At 45.6% G+C, this 19,106-nt stretch overlaps 6 protein-coding genes across 6 annotated transcripts; 1 reads left to right on the top strand and 5 right to left on the bottom strand.

Moving 5' to 3' along the window:
* Positions 1-3,816: 3,816 nt before the first annotated feature.
* On the bottom strand, positions 3,817-5,067 carry N7506_001847 (uncharacterized protein; the record flags this gene model as incomplete). Its single annotated transcript, XM_056951143.1, has 7 exons — positions 3,817-3,854; positions 3,919-4,073; positions 4,129-4,272; positions 4,335-4,499; positions 4,556-4,756; positions 4,816-4,935; positions 5,006-5,067. 7 exons carry the CDS (start codon positions 5,065-5,067, stop codon positions 3,817-3,819), a joined length of 885 nt encoding a protein of 294 aa, XP_056817058.1.
* Positions 5,068-5,959: 892 nt separating this feature from the next.
* On the bottom strand, positions 5,960-7,765 carry N7506_001846 (uncharacterized protein; the record flags this gene model as incomplete). The annotated part of the gene is given in 4 exon segments (XM_056951142.1): positions 5,960-6,327; positions 6,381-6,912; positions 6,924-7,528; positions 7,756-7,765. The coding sequence occupies 4 exon segments, from the start codon at positions 7,763-7,765 to the stop codon at positions 5,960-5,962; spliced, it is 1,515 nt and encodes a 504-aa protein (XP_056817057.1).
* A 1,888-nt stretch (positions 7,766-9,653) lies between these two features.
* Positions 9,654-10,667, bottom strand: N7506_001845 (uncharacterized protein; the record flags this gene model as incomplete). The annotated part of the gene is made up of 5 exons (XM_056951141.1): positions 9,654-9,744; positions 9,793-9,976; positions 10,024-10,102; positions 10,178-10,534; positions 10,587-10,667. 5 exons carry the CDS (start codon positions 10,665-10,667, stop codon positions 9,654-9,656), a joined length of 792 nt encoding a protein of 263 aa, XP_056817056.1.
* Positions 10,668-13,106: 2,439 nt separating this feature from the next.
* N7506_001844 (uncharacterized protein) lies at positions 13,107-13,447 on the bottom strand (the record flags this gene model as incomplete). Its single annotated transcript, XM_056951140.1, has 2 exons — positions 13,107-13,225; positions 13,282-13,447. The coding sequence occupies 2 exons, from the start codon at positions 13,445-13,447 to the stop codon at positions 13,107-13,109; spliced, it is 285 nt and encodes a 94-aa protein (XP_056817055.1).
* Positions 13,448-14,118: 671 nt separating this feature from the next.
* N7506_001843 (uncharacterized protein) lies at positions 14,119-15,456 on the bottom strand (the record flags this gene model as incomplete). The annotated part of the gene is made up of 5 exons (XM_056951139.1): positions 14,119-14,609; positions 14,680-14,703; positions 14,758-14,853; positions 15,124-15,267; positions 15,345-15,456. 5 exons carry the CDS (start codon positions 15,454-15,456, stop codon positions 14,119-14,121), a joined length of 867 nt encoding a protein of 288 aa, XP_056817054.1.
* A 1,066-nt stretch (positions 15,457-16,522) lies between these two features.
* Positions 16,523-17,716, top strand: N7506_001842 (uncharacterized protein; the record flags this gene model as incomplete). The annotated part of the gene is made up of 3 exons (XM_056951138.1): positions 16,523-16,846; positions 16,899-17,176; positions 17,230-17,716. Coding segments are annotated over 3 exons (1,089 nt in total), but the record flags the coding sequence as incomplete, so codon positions are not given.
* Between the last annotated feature and the right edge of the window lie 1,390 nt (positions 17,717-19,106).

Here is a 19,106-nt window from a genome sequence, read left to right as displayed (position 1 = left end):
TAGGATGCGGTCATCAAAGCCAGTGTTGATGTGTTGTCCTCTTGTGGTACCAGTTGAGAGATCTACCCCGGTCACTCTTCCATTATGGTCTACTTCCGTTGCAGATGCAACGGCAGGGGTGTTGACTGGAGAGTTGGACTTTGATCGCAAATGATCACAATATAATGGTCGGTGCAAGGTCGGCGAGGAAGACTGTTTTGAGACTGGCATTTCGTGAAGTCTCGAACTGTCCTCAGGTGATACCTGGCTTATCTGAGAGCCAGTGTCATGGTTGGATGTAGGCTTCCGCGAAGCAAATGTCGGCTGCGTGTTCCTTGTTGTCAGCCATATGCCCAGAAAAGCGACAGTTGATCTCGAGATGTCGTAGGAAACAAGGGGAAGTCGGGACAGAGGCATGTACGATACATACGTTAGCTGGGCGATAGTTGCCTTTTTCCATTGCAAGTTGCTTCACGTGCCTGATGTGAAAGCAATCAAGCAAGGGAAGGCCAGAGCATCTCTCCTCTTAGTCTCATACTGATATAAGCTGACCAGCCCAATATTTTGGGTCTTTGCCAAATGGCTGGTATGATTCCTGGTATCAAATCTTAGAATTTGAGGTAAGATCCAAGGCACGTAGGCTCACATTGTTGCTTTGTGTGTCATGCTGGGGATAGAAAATGTCCATCTTGCATGTCAACGTCGAGCCGCATTTCTTGAATTCTCTTACCCGCAATTAGTCTAGCCCGCAATTTATATCGTAACAGGTGAGAATCGTTGGGAAAATCCTCGGATACGGTGAGCATCGTTGAAGTCAGCTTCGATGCTCAGTCCATGGCATTGCGACATACATAAATGCTGCATGCAGCCGTGGCAAACTGCTGTTTTATTGCAGTAAATTAATCGACAGATGGCGCCTGCTCTAAGCCGTGTGGAGCGAGATGAACTTCGCAAGCGCCGTGTCAAGCGAGAGCAACTCCGTAAGCGCCGCAACAATCTATTACGGCGCCACAATGAATTTTGGCTTCTATATGGGATGAAGAGCTGGCTCATCATGGAATCGCCTGATGGTCAGATTTTCACATATCACTCTCACCCAGATACCCCTCCACCCTCCAGGGAAGACATGGTAAGACGATGTTGACATAAGGAATAATGATTTGCCGCTGATTGGTGAAAGAAAACACGCCCCAAGTCTACTGTTGTTCGAACGCCTCGCTATTATAGCTCCATGGGCTCTGCTCAGCCAGTCGACAAAGACCTCCCCGTTCTCTGCGCTCCAGTTCCTCAATACAACAGATGGGAAGCTCTAGCGCAGCTTTTGGAGAATAGTCGTCGCATGTTTTCGTGATCATCGAACCCTTTTCCGCCTACTTGGTTCATTTTGGTGCACGGTGGGATTCGAGAATTAGCAGATCTCAGCGCAGTCGCTGGAGCAATATATCATTTCTGTATGACATTCACTATCTTTGGGTTGCTAGCAAATCTTGCTATGTTTTTTTGTGTATCCCATACATGCTCTGTGGACTGTGGTATGTTGCTAAAGGGACAGTATCTGTCGGATCCGAAGGATTCAGACACTAGTACTCGAGCAAGTACCAACAAGAAAAAGACCAAAAAAAGAGTGGTTCAACATAATTTACTACCCTCTTCGGTTTGTGAAATGGCTTTGGCTCACTGACAGGAGGGGACCGACCGCTGGTGGGTGCTTAGTCACGATGATGGGTTGGTGGGCCCCAAATGGGCCCCAAACAGTACAAACATGCCGAGAATTCAGGTGCCAAGCAAAGTTGAACCCTCTTTTTCGGATTTATCAATCACCTTCCGTTTTACCACCGTTTTTCTACCTTATCACTGAGGTAATTTTTAATTAATTTGTTATATTAGAATGAGTTTCCTATTAACTCTTTATATCACGTCTAAAGTCGCGAAAAGACGCGTGTATTTAGGATTTTTTAAAATTACAGAGGTTCACTAGAAAGTGGTAGTACTCACGTATAAACCTCACATATATATCCAAGATCAAAACATGAATATCAAGACTTTTCGCGATATTTTGACTTCTACCGGTCGGATCCAAATCAAAATTGAAAAATGTACTAGTATTACTACCATAAATTTATCTTTCAAATTTGAACTTTGTACGACTAGTAGAAGTTCGTGTTACAGTACAGCCATTACACAGGTTGATTTGTCAGCATCGAAATGGGCTTTGATGGGGCCCCACTATAATGGGCCGGGGCTCGAAGTTTAGGCTCAACCCGGCCCATTGCGAGAGTCTAGATTCTACAATAGAGGGTGGTGGAGATGATATGATTCTCGACGACGAGGACTCAAAGCAAAGAGTATGTTCACATGGGTACCGGCAAAACCGGTTGCTCAGCCTACTTCACCTTCTATGCCTTAGTTTGGCGGCAGGTAACATTATCTAGCTGTGAATAAAAGGTTCATGTTCTCATGCCCTACACGTGTTCAATAGCTAAATTTATGGTCTTGTTGTACTTTTGATAGTGGACAAAATCGAATGGTTTTCACTATTTTAAAGGGAAGGTCGCTTGTGATAGCCTATACCCGACGATCACGACGATCACGTCCAGTCATGTGACGTCATCCGAACATCCAAATTGCCGACTCTTTCAGTCAACACAGAGCAGCACGGTTGTTCATGTCAACCAGTCATTAAGAAAATCTTTCTACACCATCACCTCGGTTGACCGCTGATCCAAAACAAGGGTAAAGCTACCGCAGCTAAGCTCCTTCGTGGAGTTGGACGCGCGAATGAGATGGCCGGAATTATCAACATTTCCTGTCTTCAGTGCCCCAGACAGGTTTTGATTCCCGACGATGATCAGTGATATAGTCATATTTTCCTCGGAACTAGAAGTCCACCTGCATGATCGACTCGCTCTCGCATTGCATTTGTTTTCAGCGACTGGTGATTTGTCGCTTGCTTGCATTACATCATTGACGTAACGGTTGGCATTCTGCTACGAGCTTGCTTTTGGAACCGTGTCCATATGGACCAGGTCAAGCGTGCTTACCGACACAAATTTGGAAAGGATCTTGTTTCTCGCTGCCAAGCGAGATTACGGGTGATTCTGGGCGTCTGCTCGTTGCCTTGCTTGAGTAGTCTTTGTTGAGGGGGTTTATTATAAGTTTGATCAAAACAAATTGATTCCAGTAGGCCAGTCGCCCCTTCCCTAGCCTTAATTGATCGAGAGTTGATCGTGACACCGTTTGGATCAACCCCTATCCAAAATAATCAGAGTAACTCATTAGAAGGCAAGGTATGTTGCGAGTTGAATGTCCTCTGCGATCACGCTCGACCGCAGTGCTCACACTGCTACCAATAGCGAACCCTCTTCTTCTACGTGGGCACCAAACAGAGGTCGGAAAGCAAGGCAGATATTTGGATGAGATGAGCAGTCTTGAATCAAACTCGGATGGATAACGAAGGTAACGGGGAAACAGAAGCAAGGGAGTGGGCGTGAATAAGGATCAAGCTAGGTTGCCATATCTCCCCACCCCCTCTAGATCATTTCCTAGATCTTTCAAGTGAAATTACAATAATATACAATTTCGTGTTCATTCAGGAGCGTGGACTGAAGGTCCCAGGTGTAGACTTCAGTTTCCCGGAAACAGGGAAGGGTCCTGGGGGCTATGTTAGAGTTCCCAGTTAACACACTGTTCTTAAAATTGCTTCCGACGTTTTTAGGGTCAACGCATTGATCTCCAAAGTCAAGAATAAGCAAGAGAGTCTGTCAAGGGCAGAGTTTGGAAAGAATAATGATTGTTCCACCAAAGTCATCTCGATATATCTGAAGCCATTTAAAAGACCTAGTCGCCTAGCGGATAGCAGTGCAAAATTTGCCCATCTATAAGCAGTGGTTAGTTAGCCTCGTTGTGGACTCAGTGCCAATTCAAACAAGCAAAACCTACAGTAGAAAGAAGAATCTGGGGTGGCTAAGAAAACGAAGCTGGTGGCAACTTCGCTCGCTTGACCAGGGCGACCTAAACTTTTGCCTGCGCCCAAGTCTTTCATTGACTCTGCATCGCGTGTGTCGGCTTGGATAGGAGTATAGATCACTCCAGGGCTTTTCCGTGTTAGCAGAGTGGCGCCAGAAAGGATCGATTATGAAGGGCACTTACGCGACCGCATTGACGCGAATGCCCTTAGGCATGAGCTGCTTGGCCAGGGATCGTGTAAACCCAACAATGGCACCCTTTGTCGCGGCATAATCTACCATGCCGCTGGTGCCACGAAATGTCACCACAGAAGTATTATTGATGATTCTAGTTTGAAAGAGTTAGTCGAGTGGGAACTGCGGAATATATCTTAGAGCAAGAGTTCATACGAATCGCCCTTGGACATGTGCGGAAGGGCATATTTTGTGATCGCAATCATCTGCAAAATGTTCGATTGAAACGTATCCTCGACTTTCGCGAGGTCAATCTCAGCAAAGTTGCCACACGAATACTGCTTAGAAGCATTGTTAACAAGCACATTGAGGGCTCCGTGCCTGTCTCGCAAAAAAGTCAGCATTTTACTCGGCAAAAAGGAACGCACAGCACGTACTGCTGAAGGTGTTCCTCAACTGCTTGACGACAAAACCCATAATGCCTTAAATCTCCAGGAATGAGGTGACACTTTTTGTTTTCAGCTTCAACCATTTTCTTCGTGTCTTCCGCGTCGCGTTGCTCTTGCGGTAGGTAAACAATAGTGATGTCGGCGCCTTCTCTCGCCATCAAGACTGCCACTGACCGGCCGATGCCCGAGCTAACGTATGTCAGAACAAATGAAACATTGGAGTCTTAGTGCGGGCATATGGAACATACTCTCCGCCTGTGACAAGGACTTTCTTATCTTTAAGCTTATTCGCACCGATATATTCGATGGGTCCATCGCTCCCATCTAGCTTTGTGACCTCGCTGGATGGTGCCATCTTTTGTTCCAAGCTTCGGAATTATCATTGTCAGTATAATTTGCATTTTACAAACAGGCGAAAATGAAGAAGAATCTAGATACCCCGGCTTGTTTTGGCTCTGGCTTGCCTGAGGTGGCTTGAAGGTATTTTCGTGAGCGGACATTGTGTGCCTTTTTTGCGAGACTCTTCGGTCGAAACAAATTTACACGTTCATAGATTATGTGTCTGGAATATATACTTGTTACGACTTGTTGGTGACGTCAAAAACAAGTTCATTCGCGCCGTCATCCTTACGTCAATTGTCCCTTCGCCAAAAGATACTGGAGCGAATTTCTCGAATAAAAAAGAAACTGGTTCAACTCGGAATTGTCTAAAACCTTTTGGTATCAAACCGAAGTTGTAAAATTTACTTTCAGAAGTATGAAAAGTGTAGTTCGGGGATGTCCGTTAGCCTGGCAAAAGCTAGGAAAGATCCTTGCCACCGCGGTTGAAGCTTATGTCAATCAGGAACCAAGCTGCACCGCCGGAATTAACTCCAAGGTGTCTATACGGACAACCAAGTTGATTGGAAATCAACTTTGCTCAATGTTTATATAGCCTCATTTTTCCCTCTGAAATAATAATTCACTCAACGCCTCTGAACTACAACAGCTATCAAAGCCTGTGGGCTCATTTTAAAAGGTCATCCGGATCTTTGGAAAGTCCATGTAAGCTTGCGGAATGAGCGAGGTATGAGTCCGACCGTGAAGAACCGTGTTGATGTGCTGGTGGAGACTACTGTATTGCTGTAAACGTTCAGAGAATAATGGCGATCAACCTCTGGCCATCAATAAGCCAAGGTAAGCCAAGTGTTTAAATGGAGAGCGTGAATACTGTGGAGGTGAAATGAGCAAACATACCAAATGGTCACCCAGTTCACCACCCTCAATTTGCCGCCCTGAGTCCTCAACATGCGATTACGTGATATAAACATGGTGTGTTTATTGAAGCTGCAAAAGAAAGTTGTACGGGATGCAGGCGAATGGCTGAACTGAATAACGGCATCAAAGTTTGCACTAGGATTTTGCAAAAAAATGCACGCTAGAAGATAGGATACTTAGGTCTTGAAACAAAAGCTTTATTTCCACCCCAGAGCACTTTGCCCTCGATGGAGCCATTTGTACCTGTGTATAGGAGAGTTCACAGATATCTGCAACCATATCCTGCGCCTCTGGAAGATGTTGGACCACATTGTCATCCACCAGGACCTTCAAGCCTTTACTATTGGCCCAAAGGATACGAGAGATTAAACCTGGGTCGATCTGCAGCTTCTCTACAAGTTTCACTTTCAAGCTGAGAGAAGTGCGATCCGCTAGGTATATCGCATAATAGTTACCCTGGGGCTGCTTCCCGCTTTGTGTGAACTGGACGTAAAAGCATGCAACTGCGACAAAGTAAGTAAACGAAAAACGAAGTTTGCGTTATTGCGACACTCACCGGACTTGGAAAGTGGGTTTTTATGGGGTGGAGAGCCTAGCTGGGAAAAGCCGATGGATACCTTTGCCATCTTGGGCGGACGTTCTTGACAGTTAGGGCTTTGGAAGTCTAACTTTGAGTTGGCCTTTTTTGGCAATTGAGTCGCTCCTTCAGAGACCAAGGTTGTAGCAGGTATGCTATATTGGTTATCCAAGACTCCAGCATTGATGGAAGTGCTCGATTCATGTGATAAACGAATAGGATATAGATCCGGATCATCGTTCACGTTACCACGAAGCCCAAGTACACTTACCAGACGAACCGATGAAATTATCTCAGTAATGGTAGCCAACTCAGCGTGAAGTTCCTGATCCGATGTGGTACTTTTGCGCGAACTCATGGACCACTTGCGCTTCTTCTGAGGCCGAATATCGAACGCCACATCTGCACCTGTCTCTGTGCGAATTATTTGTTTGTTGAGCTTATCAATCTTTTTCTTGACAAGTGTCTTATCATTCAATGATTTCCGTTCGGCACCGTGGTTCCGAAAGAGCTTCACCACACAATAGCAGAGTTCTGACTCATTCCCCAACGCATTACTTTGGTCATCCGACCGTAACATTTCCGTTTTTGCACATAGCCTGACCGGACCCCTTTCACCCCTTTTGAGCGGCTGAAGTCGGTTGATAAGAAATTGAACTTCAGCGAAATCGCAGCCTCATGAACGTTTGGGGTTGAATCAGCTGTCCAGGTGACACAAAACCCATTAACGAAAACATCTTCAAGCTGGATTTGCCCATGTCCCTGGCCTCTAGGGTCTTCCCGGGAAGGATCGACATATTCGACAGATAATATTTTGCCTTTGCGCTTATGGGCTTCTTTCGAGCCTCGGCTTTCTTTCCATAGCTGCCAAAATGCAACCGGATTTGATCTCTGATCTTCTCCTTCGAAGGAGACATGGACGGACGTTCTATATTTGAAATGTCGAACCTTCTTTGTCGATGTAGTAGAATCTGCCACCGTGAGGCAGTATGTTTGACTTTTGTTGAGATATGTTACTGGGCTCTTGTTGGCATGCCAGAGCATTGCTGTCGGAGCTTGCAGCGTCACATGATAACGAAATTTATAACAAATTGATAAGTATGTAGCGTGCGTTGGGCCAACTTGTACTTTTCTTCGTCGCCATATGGCCAATATCCGTTGACGGTGTCTCGGATGTGGCCATGTCAATGTTTGAGGCCGGTTTTGCAATGAGATCATCGGTCAAAATGTCCTGATCATCTCCATCCACTGCGACGTATCCAGAATTGTGGTGCCTAAGATGAGCCATACAAATCTTTGTGTGGCAGTGATTTTTTCTACAGTTCCTGTCTAGACCTCTGTTTCGGGCTTACACCTTCGGCCATCTCCGGTGATATTATGGCATAATGCAACCCACAGGCGTTACAAAGTGTTCTGGCACTATCCGGGCCACGACGCCATTCTGGTGTTTCAACACGGTTGCAACTGTGACAACGAGGGTAATAATTCTGAATTCACAGTGGTTGAAGGTAAGAACAAGAACGATGCTAGGCATTGTGGAAATAGAAAAGATGGACTTACCCTTTTCCGTTGTTTCGAGGTACTACGAGCAAGACTCTGGCGACTTTTCATGCTGTGCCACTGACATGCTCGGGCGGACTTCCTGGCCCACAGAGGTATCATGATGTGCGGAAGATACTGGAGGACCTGACAATACCCTAGATACGGACAGAGATCCATAGGGTAATCTTTGAAAATGGCAAGGATCATCGGAAGAAGCTACACTGTTTGCCGAATGGGGGAGATGATATCCATTCCGCGACAAAATCTGGGTGCATGAGATCGATACTTCCTCTGGTCGTCTTGTCGGCACAATTGCGTTATTTGAGCTGAACGATTGTAGCGACGAGTTTTGCGGATCCTCCATGATTCTTGAAGGAGTTGAGAGGGATTCTTGTGTCTGAAGTTGGGGCTCATGATAAAATGAAGGTCTTTGGTCTAAGGAGAACATGTCTGTGACTCTGAGAGCCGGAACCTCTTTCCCTGGCTTCAAGGACGGAGTGAAACTCGGCCCTTCTGAATATGAAAAAAGGTGGTGGTTACCTAAAGCCTCGTTAATAGGTGGTAGTGTTTGTTGCGCCGGCTCTTCTTGAGTTTTTTCCTTTGCATCCGTCTTTCTGTGCATAGAAGGAAGAACGGCATGTGCAGGTTGTGGTAGAGAGCCTGTGGTTGACGGCATCACAGAAATTCGCTGTGTGCATCGCGGATCCATATTTTTCAGGAGCGGTGTGAGGCGACAAATCGTCACAGAAGGCATGGTGCAGGCGGCAGAGAGTATCTAGATTTAGAAAGTATGTATTGTGATCTCAGGTTATGAGTGGTGCTCGATAGATTCTGACAAGACGGGAACAAACACCCATTGATAGTGAAAATAGTCGAGAGTTCAACAAGCTCGGAAAAGCTTAATCGCACGCTCACCAGGGAGAAGTTCTCCCGGAGAACTGATCCAATCTGGAAAGTTACTCTTCTTCTAATTGGCTGTATAGACGCTCCGTGAGCCGAGAGCTCTCACTGTTAGCTAAAGCAGGTCCAACGTTAATTTAAATTTAAGTTTTGATTAGTTAACAGTCGCACTAGCCGTGCCAAACGCACCAACCCCTTTCAAGGGTTGGTGTGTCCTACCGAATGCACAATCCACCTACCGATCTTTCAACACTCATAGATCATATCTGGGTCCCTTTCAGCCATCTCCGTTCCACGAAAGGCAGATTCCCTCCTTTTTTCGTCTTTTTTCGGGGAAAAAACCATTGCCTGAATCCTTTCTATATCTCTGGTACATTAGCTTCCAAGCTCATTGTTTTACGCGCCAAGATCGGTATTTCCGAGTTATCTGGTGGAAACTATGGAAAACATTACTACCAATTGCAGTCTACCCCACACTTGCTCATTGCCAAACTGGGGTCAATAAAGCATCCATTAAAATAGAAAGGCAGGTGTACCGCTCTTGATTTTAACTTATGGTTTGGGAACTCAGGAACCAGAAACCATGGGCCTATGGCTGTAGGATTACTTATATAAGATAATAATAAAAAACGCAACATCATTCTGGAGTCATGAATGAAAGAAAAACGAGCCAACCAACTAGAACGCCAAAATCATTCCAGACAATTGGATATATCCCGATGCCCCACACATTAAAAAAGACTTTATTTCATCAAAGCCATAGTGAATTTCCGATGACAACATGTTTTCCGTTGTATCAATGTTGAATGATCAGTTCTGAGCTATCGAGACGCTCTGAGTCCATTTTCTGACACGCTCCCGAGCCTCTGATTGTTTATGATATTCTAGTACCTCAGCGTACCTGAAACAAAGTCAGCATTATAATAGCCAAATGTATGTATGAACATACAGCTTCTGCTTCCAGGAGACATCAAAACGGTGATCTCCGTTGAATGTCTCATCGAATGTTTCTCTAGCAACAGGTTCATCTGCGGGGTCATGATAGGAGGCAAGATACGGAGCGGCAAGAGCGCCAGATGCAGAAATCCTGCCGTACGGGTCGAAAACGAGCATTTGTTTGAGGAGATCGAGTGCTGCAATTTGTAAAAAAACAGTCCGCTGACACAGACATGAAACATACCTTTTGGATCGCCACCAGAGAACACACTTGAGATACCCGCAGCCTCACGCTGAGGGAGTGATTGAAGCAAGTTCATGGTCTGCCACAGGTTCAACAGTCAGCACTTGGCTAACCAATTGTTTGATGCTGCTGGTGATTTTGTATATCAACTGACACTCTTTGAGGTTATCCTGGCTAGAATTTCCTCATCGGGTGTTCCAAGCAGCTGTGTAATGGCACAGAGCTCATCCATATGGTCACTTCCTGCAAAAACAGGCTTCCCTTGTAGCATTTCCGCAAAGATGCATCCTGCGCTCCAGATATCGACCTGTTCACCATAGCTCTGGTAGGTCAACATGATCTCTGGGGCCCGGTAGTATTTAGTTGAAAGGTAACCCGTCATCTGAGGATCATGGACTCGATTCAGTCCGAAATCGCATATCTTGAGTTCACACTTCTCATTGATTAGGATATTTTCAGGTTTAAGATCGCGGTGTATCACGCCCGCTGAATGAACGTATTTCAGTCCTCTCTAGACATATAATCAGTAATAATTATCTATGAAGGACGAGGGGTAGACGAACCATGATTTGGTATAAGAAGAACTGAACAAACTCATGGTCAATGAATTTCATATTCATAATCGTTCGCAGATCGGTCTGCATGAGGGCGGTGACTAGATATCTGGGCAAATCAACAGATAGCACTTAATTCACAATTGCATTAAATTTTCATACATATCTTCTGTAAGAGATATAAATATGTCAAGCGGACGGACGACCTGTTACTCAATTAGCTTGGGTTGCGGGAAAATTGTTATTCACTGAACGCACATTTTCATGTTGCAGGTGCTTCAGCAGTTTAATTTCTCTGGAAATATACTGTGTAGTAGCTGGCGTTCTGAACGGCTCCAGTATCTTTTTCACTGCATTATATTGCTGTCCTATTTGATCCCACGAAGATATGATGTAGAAGGAAGCTGTCAGTGATTCGCAGCCAATGCTTTTTGTATACGGAAACGAACGGTGGAGACAAACCACACAATTCCAGAAACACTAATTTTGACAATTTTGTGCCTAATATATCTGAGTTACAGGCCAAGTAAGTAGGTGACCTCTGTGTAAAAGCGAGAGCTAGTGTCAAGGTATATGCACCTATCTGGTGTCTCCATAATGCCACTCAGAACCGTACTTCGGACAAACTGCCCCATGGCGTGGACGAAGGAAGAGATTAGCACCTCTGGAATGATGGTCGATAGATGACGAGAAATGGGTCGATGATAATGAAATCGAGCGTTGGAGGTTTCAGATATTGGAGTTAAGTGAAGAAGAACAATAAGCCTGTTGAATTAAACTACAAGCGATCCAACCATATCTAACCGAGAATCATTATAAATTGAGGTACTTCCAAGATTTTTGATAAAGCTGCCGCAGCTTTCGGCTCCGAAACTACGACGGGGGAGCGAGCCTTGTCGATCTTTGCGCCAGTAGCGTATTAAACTGCAGGGGCCAAAGAAAAAACTTGGCTCAAGTCAGTAGCTAGTTGGATTTCAGATCAGGTTTTTTTTAGTAGAGTAGGGTAAAAGCGGTCGACGCGGGTATTCAGTACCTTTCCGTTTTGCCTTTGCCCCAAAAGTTGTATAAATGGACAATATTTTTACGATCCAGGGCGAAGCCTGAAGATCGTTAACATTATCCAGCCAATTGGAGCAAGACGGCTGCTGACTCCGTACTGAAGTGTACGGACATACTAGTCACCAATCACATGTGGGGACCGCAACTACCAATGGGCCATCGAGAGCCAACCGATCCATCTGTCACCGAGATCACGTGCAACGTACAATACGCAAGCACCCCCAGGCTTTTTGGCAAAAAAAACCATGATCATGCTCAGTGAGCAAGAGCCTGATCTACCCTGAGCAGGACCCACCGGCAGAGGTTTTCCGCTACATATGTAAGACCCTCAGGCGGGTCTTACATGTTGAGTCAGCAAAGGGCCCTTACATTCTCCACACAGATTCAGTAAATTACCCCTTTCAACGCGCCCCCCACTTTCCCGCCGTTTTCCACCATTCCCACTGCTTGTGATGTGCGCCATGCTATAAATTGCTATCGCCACCTATGTTACGCAGACCTAACAATCCCTGATACGTCTACTTTCATATTCAACACTTGATACAAATGTCTGCGTCAAATTTCAAGCCTATTCGGCCTCATACGCTGGCTATCAATCCCTCGGCATGTGAACAATCAAGGGAAAACGTAGTACGAGATCACTCAACGCGAAGGCTCTCAGCAGCCTGCAAGGAATGTCAGCGTCGGCGGACTAAAGTAAGGACCCCGAATAACAGCGCACCCCAGTTGCTTACTTGTTGGTGTCTTGAACGATAGTGCAGTTCTGATAATCCGTGTTTGGAATGCACGAAGCGTGGCTCTGTTTGCATATTCGATATGAGCTCCGACAAGCGACGCAAGAGCTACACAAGCAAGATGGAAGAAGAACTTGGCCACTATCAGAGGTTTTTGGCCGACTTTTTCAGGGCAATTCAAGACTCTGATGATGATGACGTTCATCACATCATTAATACTGTGCGATCGGGGTCATCAGCAGGTGAAATTCAGTCTGAGGTGAACAAAGTTTTTATGAGAAATAATCAATCTCGAACTACAAATTAATATGTGCAAAACTTCTCGGCAAAGCTCTCCATCACATCAGTGATTGATTTTTGGCCCGACTTGCTGTATGATCTCACCCTCAGTGCCTCTGGCTCATTGAGTGTGGTGCGGTGCTTAATAACTGCCGAACACGCGTGATCGAGTTCTTGGTACAATGAGCTACCGTCTAACTTGAGATCGCATCTACTCTTCCTACTACTCGAAGTCTGCACTAGTCATGGATTATATTTGTTTTTACCTCCCGGGGCGTGGCTCATACATGTGAGCTTATGCGTGAGTCACAATCACCTGCCCTTATATTGGCTGGGCATGGCTTTAATCGAGAAATCTTCTAGGAATGAGCTCAAGCTCTCTATAACGCGCAGTAAGAGATGCCATGGAGGTGATCCCGACTGAAGGTTGGTCACTTTTCTTGACTGGTGGCTTAGTTTAGTTGGGGCAAAGGGGGTCAATGCGAGAAGCCATTTTCGGTACGTCGGCTTGGCTATTGAAGAACGGGATGATTGAAATGATGCTTCTTTCGGCGAATCCTTCACGGTAGCCGATGGCTTTTGATGTGTGTAGTCATGTGCTAGAAAGAGAATTAGAATGGGTAATCAGATACCAACGCTAGACAAACTTGAAGGAGAGTCGAAGAACTGCCGACAGGTAACACACATGTTGTGCTCCTCTATGTCGTGTTGAGCCAGCTTGTTAGCTGTTTCAAATTGGATCTCGCACGAAATGCAGTATTTGTGTTCAGTTCCAAGGTGCTCATCAAGCTCAACCATTTTCGCGAAATCTTGTGGTGGGGAACAGCGGTAGCAGATGTTATGATTCGGAGATTCGTAGATATGTTGCAGCCTGGCGGAGAAAGTTCTAAAGCTTATTTTGCAGCTCGTGCAGTAGAACTGTTGCAGGATCATGATGCAGGACTGTTGGCTTTTTCCCCTTACGCGTTGAAAGGGGTAATTTACTGAATCTGTGTGGAGAACGGCGATGGGGCGGCGCTTGACCGTGGTTGAGCTTTGCGAATCGGAAAACCGCCACCTGAACCAATCGACATGTATCACGTGATAAACCGTTTGGCAAACCAGACAAAAAAAGTTTGGTGTAGATCCGATCGAGTCGCACTTAAGCTAGTGGGTTTTCGGGTCAAATATTGATCGTTCTAAGACATTCGCTTCTGCCGCGCACAGCGACATCAAAGAAGAATCAATTTTCAGATAACGATAAGTAGTCTGCAGCAACTCCGGATATAATGAGCCAATAAACAAACCATACTTACATTCAATGGCGAAGAGGTTTCCGAGGTGCTGGTCACTATGACTAATGTCGTATCTAATTGGTAAATACTAGCTACGATGCCGAAGCCATCAAGTTGCTTCCAAAAGTTACGTAAACCAAGCAGAAGCAAACACTTAGGCTGAGCATTCTAAGGTTGAAACGAGGCGTTCCATAATCAGAACGGTTTTAGGCTCGGGCCATCTTCCGATCTTCCGCAGTGCTGAAGAAGCTGCGCTATGAAGTCCTCCAGCACGGTGGCATCTGTGGGCTTGCGGAAAACAAGCGAGGAAACGATCCCATCCTGGATATACGCAGGCAGTATCTGATATCGCTCGTCGCAGTGAAAGTGTGATACTTGCAAAGGGGACGCACCAAGTGGTGACCAACCTGTGCGCCTGAACCCCACCCTTTTATCACATCCGGATTCGTCTATGTAAGCCAGCTGATACGACAGAAAATCCAATAAATCATGCAGATACCATTCTCGCAAATGGGCATTTCGCTCCCTCGCTTGCTGCCAAGTGCTCTTTCTAGACCAATCTTTGGCAACAAGGGCTCGTTTGATGCTGGAAGTTGTGACTTGGGTGCGGAATCTATCCCAGAGGAAAACAGCCATCTCATCGAAGAATAAACCGGGTTTTTTAGACAGGTGTTCGCAGAGGGCACCTAGCCGTCGGTGGTTAGTTTAATCTACCGCCTGTCGTCTTGAGGAACCATAGGGGTTTCTGCAACTAACCATTGATCCAATATGTGAAAGTATCTGGAGATAACCAGCACGATTCACCAGTCAATATTTCAGAAAAAGAAATCGTACCAGCATTGCTGACAGTCTGTGACTTTGTAGCATCAGTCTGAGCGCTGTCGTCTTTAGCAAGCTGAACGATGTCTACCCAGCCATACTTTATATCCCCTAAAAAAGTTTAGAGGAGAGCGATTCATTAGCAGACCGATATGTTGAAAGTAGCATCGTAAAGTACTTGCTTCCATATTAAGCACCAAATTGACTTTTCCCGTGGGTAAACCATGCGCGAGGAGTCGCTCTGGTGTGTTATGGATCATATTATCAAGGAAATCACCGTTTTTCACAACTGCTTCTTTATTTGTAGGTTGATACCAGACTTTCGTCTGAAATTTCAACTGAGACCACAACCCAGCACAAATGTAATCCAATTAGGATTACCCTGAGTGTGTGTGGCTGTTAATGTGACCGCTTCCGCTTGCCCACCACTGAATCCAGCCTTATAATCTAGTGGGATCGTGCAAAGAGACGCGGACACTTTTTGCTTGCGAGGACCAGCTGGTAGGTGCTTGATCATCCAAAATTCTACACATATCATGAGTCAGATAAGGTTTCGTGATGATGAAAGTTTGAATTAAAGGGAATTTTTGGATAATACTCACCTTGTATAACAGTAGAAGGGACATTAGGGTCGAGGGCCCATTCGCTCTCGTCGCAGAAGAAATTCCAGTTGGCCGTGTTCTGTAACAGACCATTCGCGAAAATAGCAGCCATTTCTAGACGATTTAATTCGTAAGATCGGAAGCTTTGGAATTGTGTGCTGAATGGGTATTTGTAACCTACGATTCACTCGTACGGCGCGGTCTCTTACTCTCGTCTTTGCAGCGACGTCCTCTCACCTGAAAGATCCATAAAGAACCATGAAGAGATCTATCATGCGTCTTTGCTGTGCATGCAGGGTTGGATTGTTGTTGTTCATGTTGTTGTTGATCAAGTCGGGTGTCATTTCAGTAGCCTGCTGGCCGTAGTTGGCCTGCCTCATAATCGATATTAGAATAATGTAACTCCCCCTCTGAGCTCATCCCAGTGTTCACGGCCCCCAAAAATTTGGATAAATTTACTTACCACGACCTTTAATTGCTTCATAGTGGCATCCCATTCACCGAGATTCCAATAGCTCAAGCAGCTCGTGTGCACCCGAATTCTAGCAGAATTTGGCAAAATAGAGTGGTTGATGTACGGGTGAGCTTGCGCAATTAACACAATTTGCGTCAAAAGGATAAGCTGACCAAGTAGGGTTTTAAATGTGTCTTGCAAGTGGTTGGTCATCGGCATCAATCATGAAAGACTAAAGACCGAGTAGGGTCAGACGAGGGAGGCTGAGAAGTAACATATAGTAAAATGCTTACTTTAGGTCGGTTCTAAAACTGAGAATAAAGCACATATTACGGATTGTGTGATCATTTATGTTCACAAAAGTTTTTAGGGCACCGGCCGATCTCCGCGGCGCGAACAATGTTTCGCTGGCGCCAAGGAACGCCATTAAGCTGGAACGGGCAGCCAGTCAACCCCCATTGGCCCGCAGGTCTTGGCTCCTGTTTGCCCCTGTTTAGCTTCGCATTTTGAGTCCGCATGGGGTTATTTTTCACGAGAAATACGAACGAGTGCGGATCAGAAAGGATCATCACTATATGTATCTCGCGATGTCATTTGGGTTGCTCCAGTTGTACGCGCTAATTCAGGGGGCCCTACAGCCCGCATGGAACTGGTCTTTAAGTAGGGCTTGTGCCTGGCGATGACTCGGAGGAGTTTTGATTTTCACTTTCAATCTTTTGCCATGATGATATCCCAATTGCGTTCGTTTCTAGCTCTGGGGGCGTTGTGTTCTCTCGCGCTCTCTGAGAAAGTCGGTTATTTTGAATCGTCGGCTTGTGCCGATCCTAAGGGTTTCACATCTTGCTACAAGGATGCGGAAATTGAGTACACAAATTGTGTAAACAATAATTGCGTTGGTGGAAGTCAAGCATGCTACGACTCATGTGGTGGAAGTGTTACCTGCATGAGTAAGCAATGCCCTAATCTGGGAACTAATTGTATCAATGCCTGTGAATGCCAGAGAACTGCACATCAAATTGACTGCGCTAGTGCAAGCTGTTGGAACGAGGTCAGTATTATATGAGTCGGATCCCAATCAATTAGATTTAACGTTTCTATAGGTCTACTCTTGCGAATATCAACGCATCGTCGCAGACTTCTTCGATCTCTGCACCAATCCCAATTATGATGCCGTTCCATTCTGGCCCGCACCCGACGACGCTCCCGCTGCCTGTTCTTGCAACCTTGGAAGGATAATCAAGAAGCAGCATTTCATTGCACTTCAAATGACAGAGTGCGCCAACAACATGACCAACCTTAACCGACTTGCCACGAACAAGGATATCTCTGAGTATGGGACGGCTTGCATGTGCTGTGGAATGAGTGCTATTGTCTCTACGTACGTTGAAATTGTGAAGCTGTATGTCTACCTCTCTGCTAATTAGCCTATAGTATTTACGATACCTGCCCTAGCACGAACCCTAGCATCCTTGGCTTACAAGAGTGGTACGATGGTATTTTAGTGCCTAGTGACTGGAGCGAGTGCGGTCCTTACCTTGGGGCATATGATTGTGCCGGCGACTTGGGATATGGTCGTGCCTATGCCGGTGCAGTTCACAACTTTTACGAGCCAAGCAGTATGCCATCAAATGGCACTGCGACTCTATCTAACAAGGGTGGTGTGGTCTCCACCCCGGTCAGTGGTAACACATTCACGTGGACCTTTGGCCAATCTTCCAGAGCTGTACCACACCCTATCACCGTGACTTCTGCCAACGCGAAATTTACCGGAAAGGCCAATAGCGGCGAGACGACAGCAACGAGTACTGGCACTGGTACTGCCGCGGCTGTGAAGAGCACACAGCCTGGGATGGGTGCCTCCTTGGCTGTTCCTCTCTGGACTATCACTGGAACTCTTAGTGCATTGGCCTTCTTGGCCTGTTAGTGAAAATTTATTGGTGCTAGAGAACAAATGAGAAAGTTTAGTGATGGGTATTAAATCTCGCTGAATATAGTACCTAAACGTCAATGTTGCCTCGCTCCTATAATTACACAACCTTGCCTTTCAACAACATACACAGTTATATTTTACAATGGGGCTAGTCACTAGCAAGATATCAAGAACCAACGGCCCGCAGCACAAACTCATACACACCAAGTGTGATAATGGCTGATGGCAAGGAACGGACTATGGATCTTCAACGCATGCAATTTGCATCAAAAGCGACCTCGATATTCCTAATATCTCCCAGCACACCCCAAGGCCTCCATTTAGAAGAGAGTTGAGGACCTGATTGTCGGCCAACAGTCCTTAACAGACTCTACATTTTCTCAAAATGACCATATCTCGTCTATCTCATTGTGCATCTAACAATGACGCCAAGATTATCGCTACAGGTAGCGGTAGAACCGAAGGCATGGACACCAACAGATCTACCTCACTTAGAATAGGCACGGGTGTCCTTTAACATTTGCTACCAAGCAGAGCTTACTAATGAGATATGGTCAGGACTTTCCTGTGTCTTGTCTTTCCCGCTAAAGATTGACAATTCACTGGGCTGCTGATATTCTTCATTCTCTTACCCTGTCGAGCTGTTTTCGGGGTCCATTCTGTCCGCAAGAGAATGTTAAGGGTGTGGGCAATATCATTTCCATCGATCCTTCGTGTTTTATAGACTGCGCAGACGCAGGCAAATATGAAGTGGATTTTACGATCACCACAACTGTTAATTGATGCAGTCGGATTTTGACTGGAATTGTGTTGGTTTTCGTCAGGCTGTTGACAGTCAACATGATCATAAAATAGTAATCAAAAAGTTCATCGGCGAAACTGATCAAACCTCACGATGTTGAGGGCCAGAGATCAACGCTTGCTGAGGAGATATATTTCAACCAGACACTTCTTTCCGTTTCGTTGAACGCCTCGGAAATCCGACAAATGGAATACTGTAGAATTCATAGTCACCAAAAAAAGAAGTTGAAAAAAAAATTAAAAAGATGGCGTGTCTTCATGGTCGCAAGTTCGGAAATTGAGTGTTGACGTGTGGCCAGACCCATAGCTCTACATAACCAGGACCATACTAATGTGAGGTTAAGGAAAAAAACCTATACTTCTCGGGATGAAATTGTAGGCGCTTTTCGATGATTCAACGTTGAGCCACTCACAGGTGAGGTATCAGAACAAGAGATATGAGCCTCGCTCAGTGTCTCAATTTAAGAGGGCCGTGAAGGATTCAACTATCAGCCAACGCTTCTTGACCAACTCACCATGCTGTTGCTCAACACAACTCTTGCTCGTCTCTCTCGTTGAAGCACACCAACCTTCATGA

The sequence above is a fragment of the Penicillium brevicompactum genome (assembly GCF_028827555.1).
Source record: "Penicillium brevicompactum strain IBT 35665 chromosome Unknown utg000001l_segment0_segment0, whole genome shotgun sequence".
In the NCBI taxonomy this organism is placed as follows: Eukaryota; Fungi; Ascomycota; class Eurotiomycetes; order Eurotiales; family Aspergillaceae; genus Penicillium; species Penicillium brevicompactum.
The sequence above is the reverse complement of the archived record's forward strand: the minus strand, read 5'-3'. Positions and strand labels throughout refer to the sequence as shown.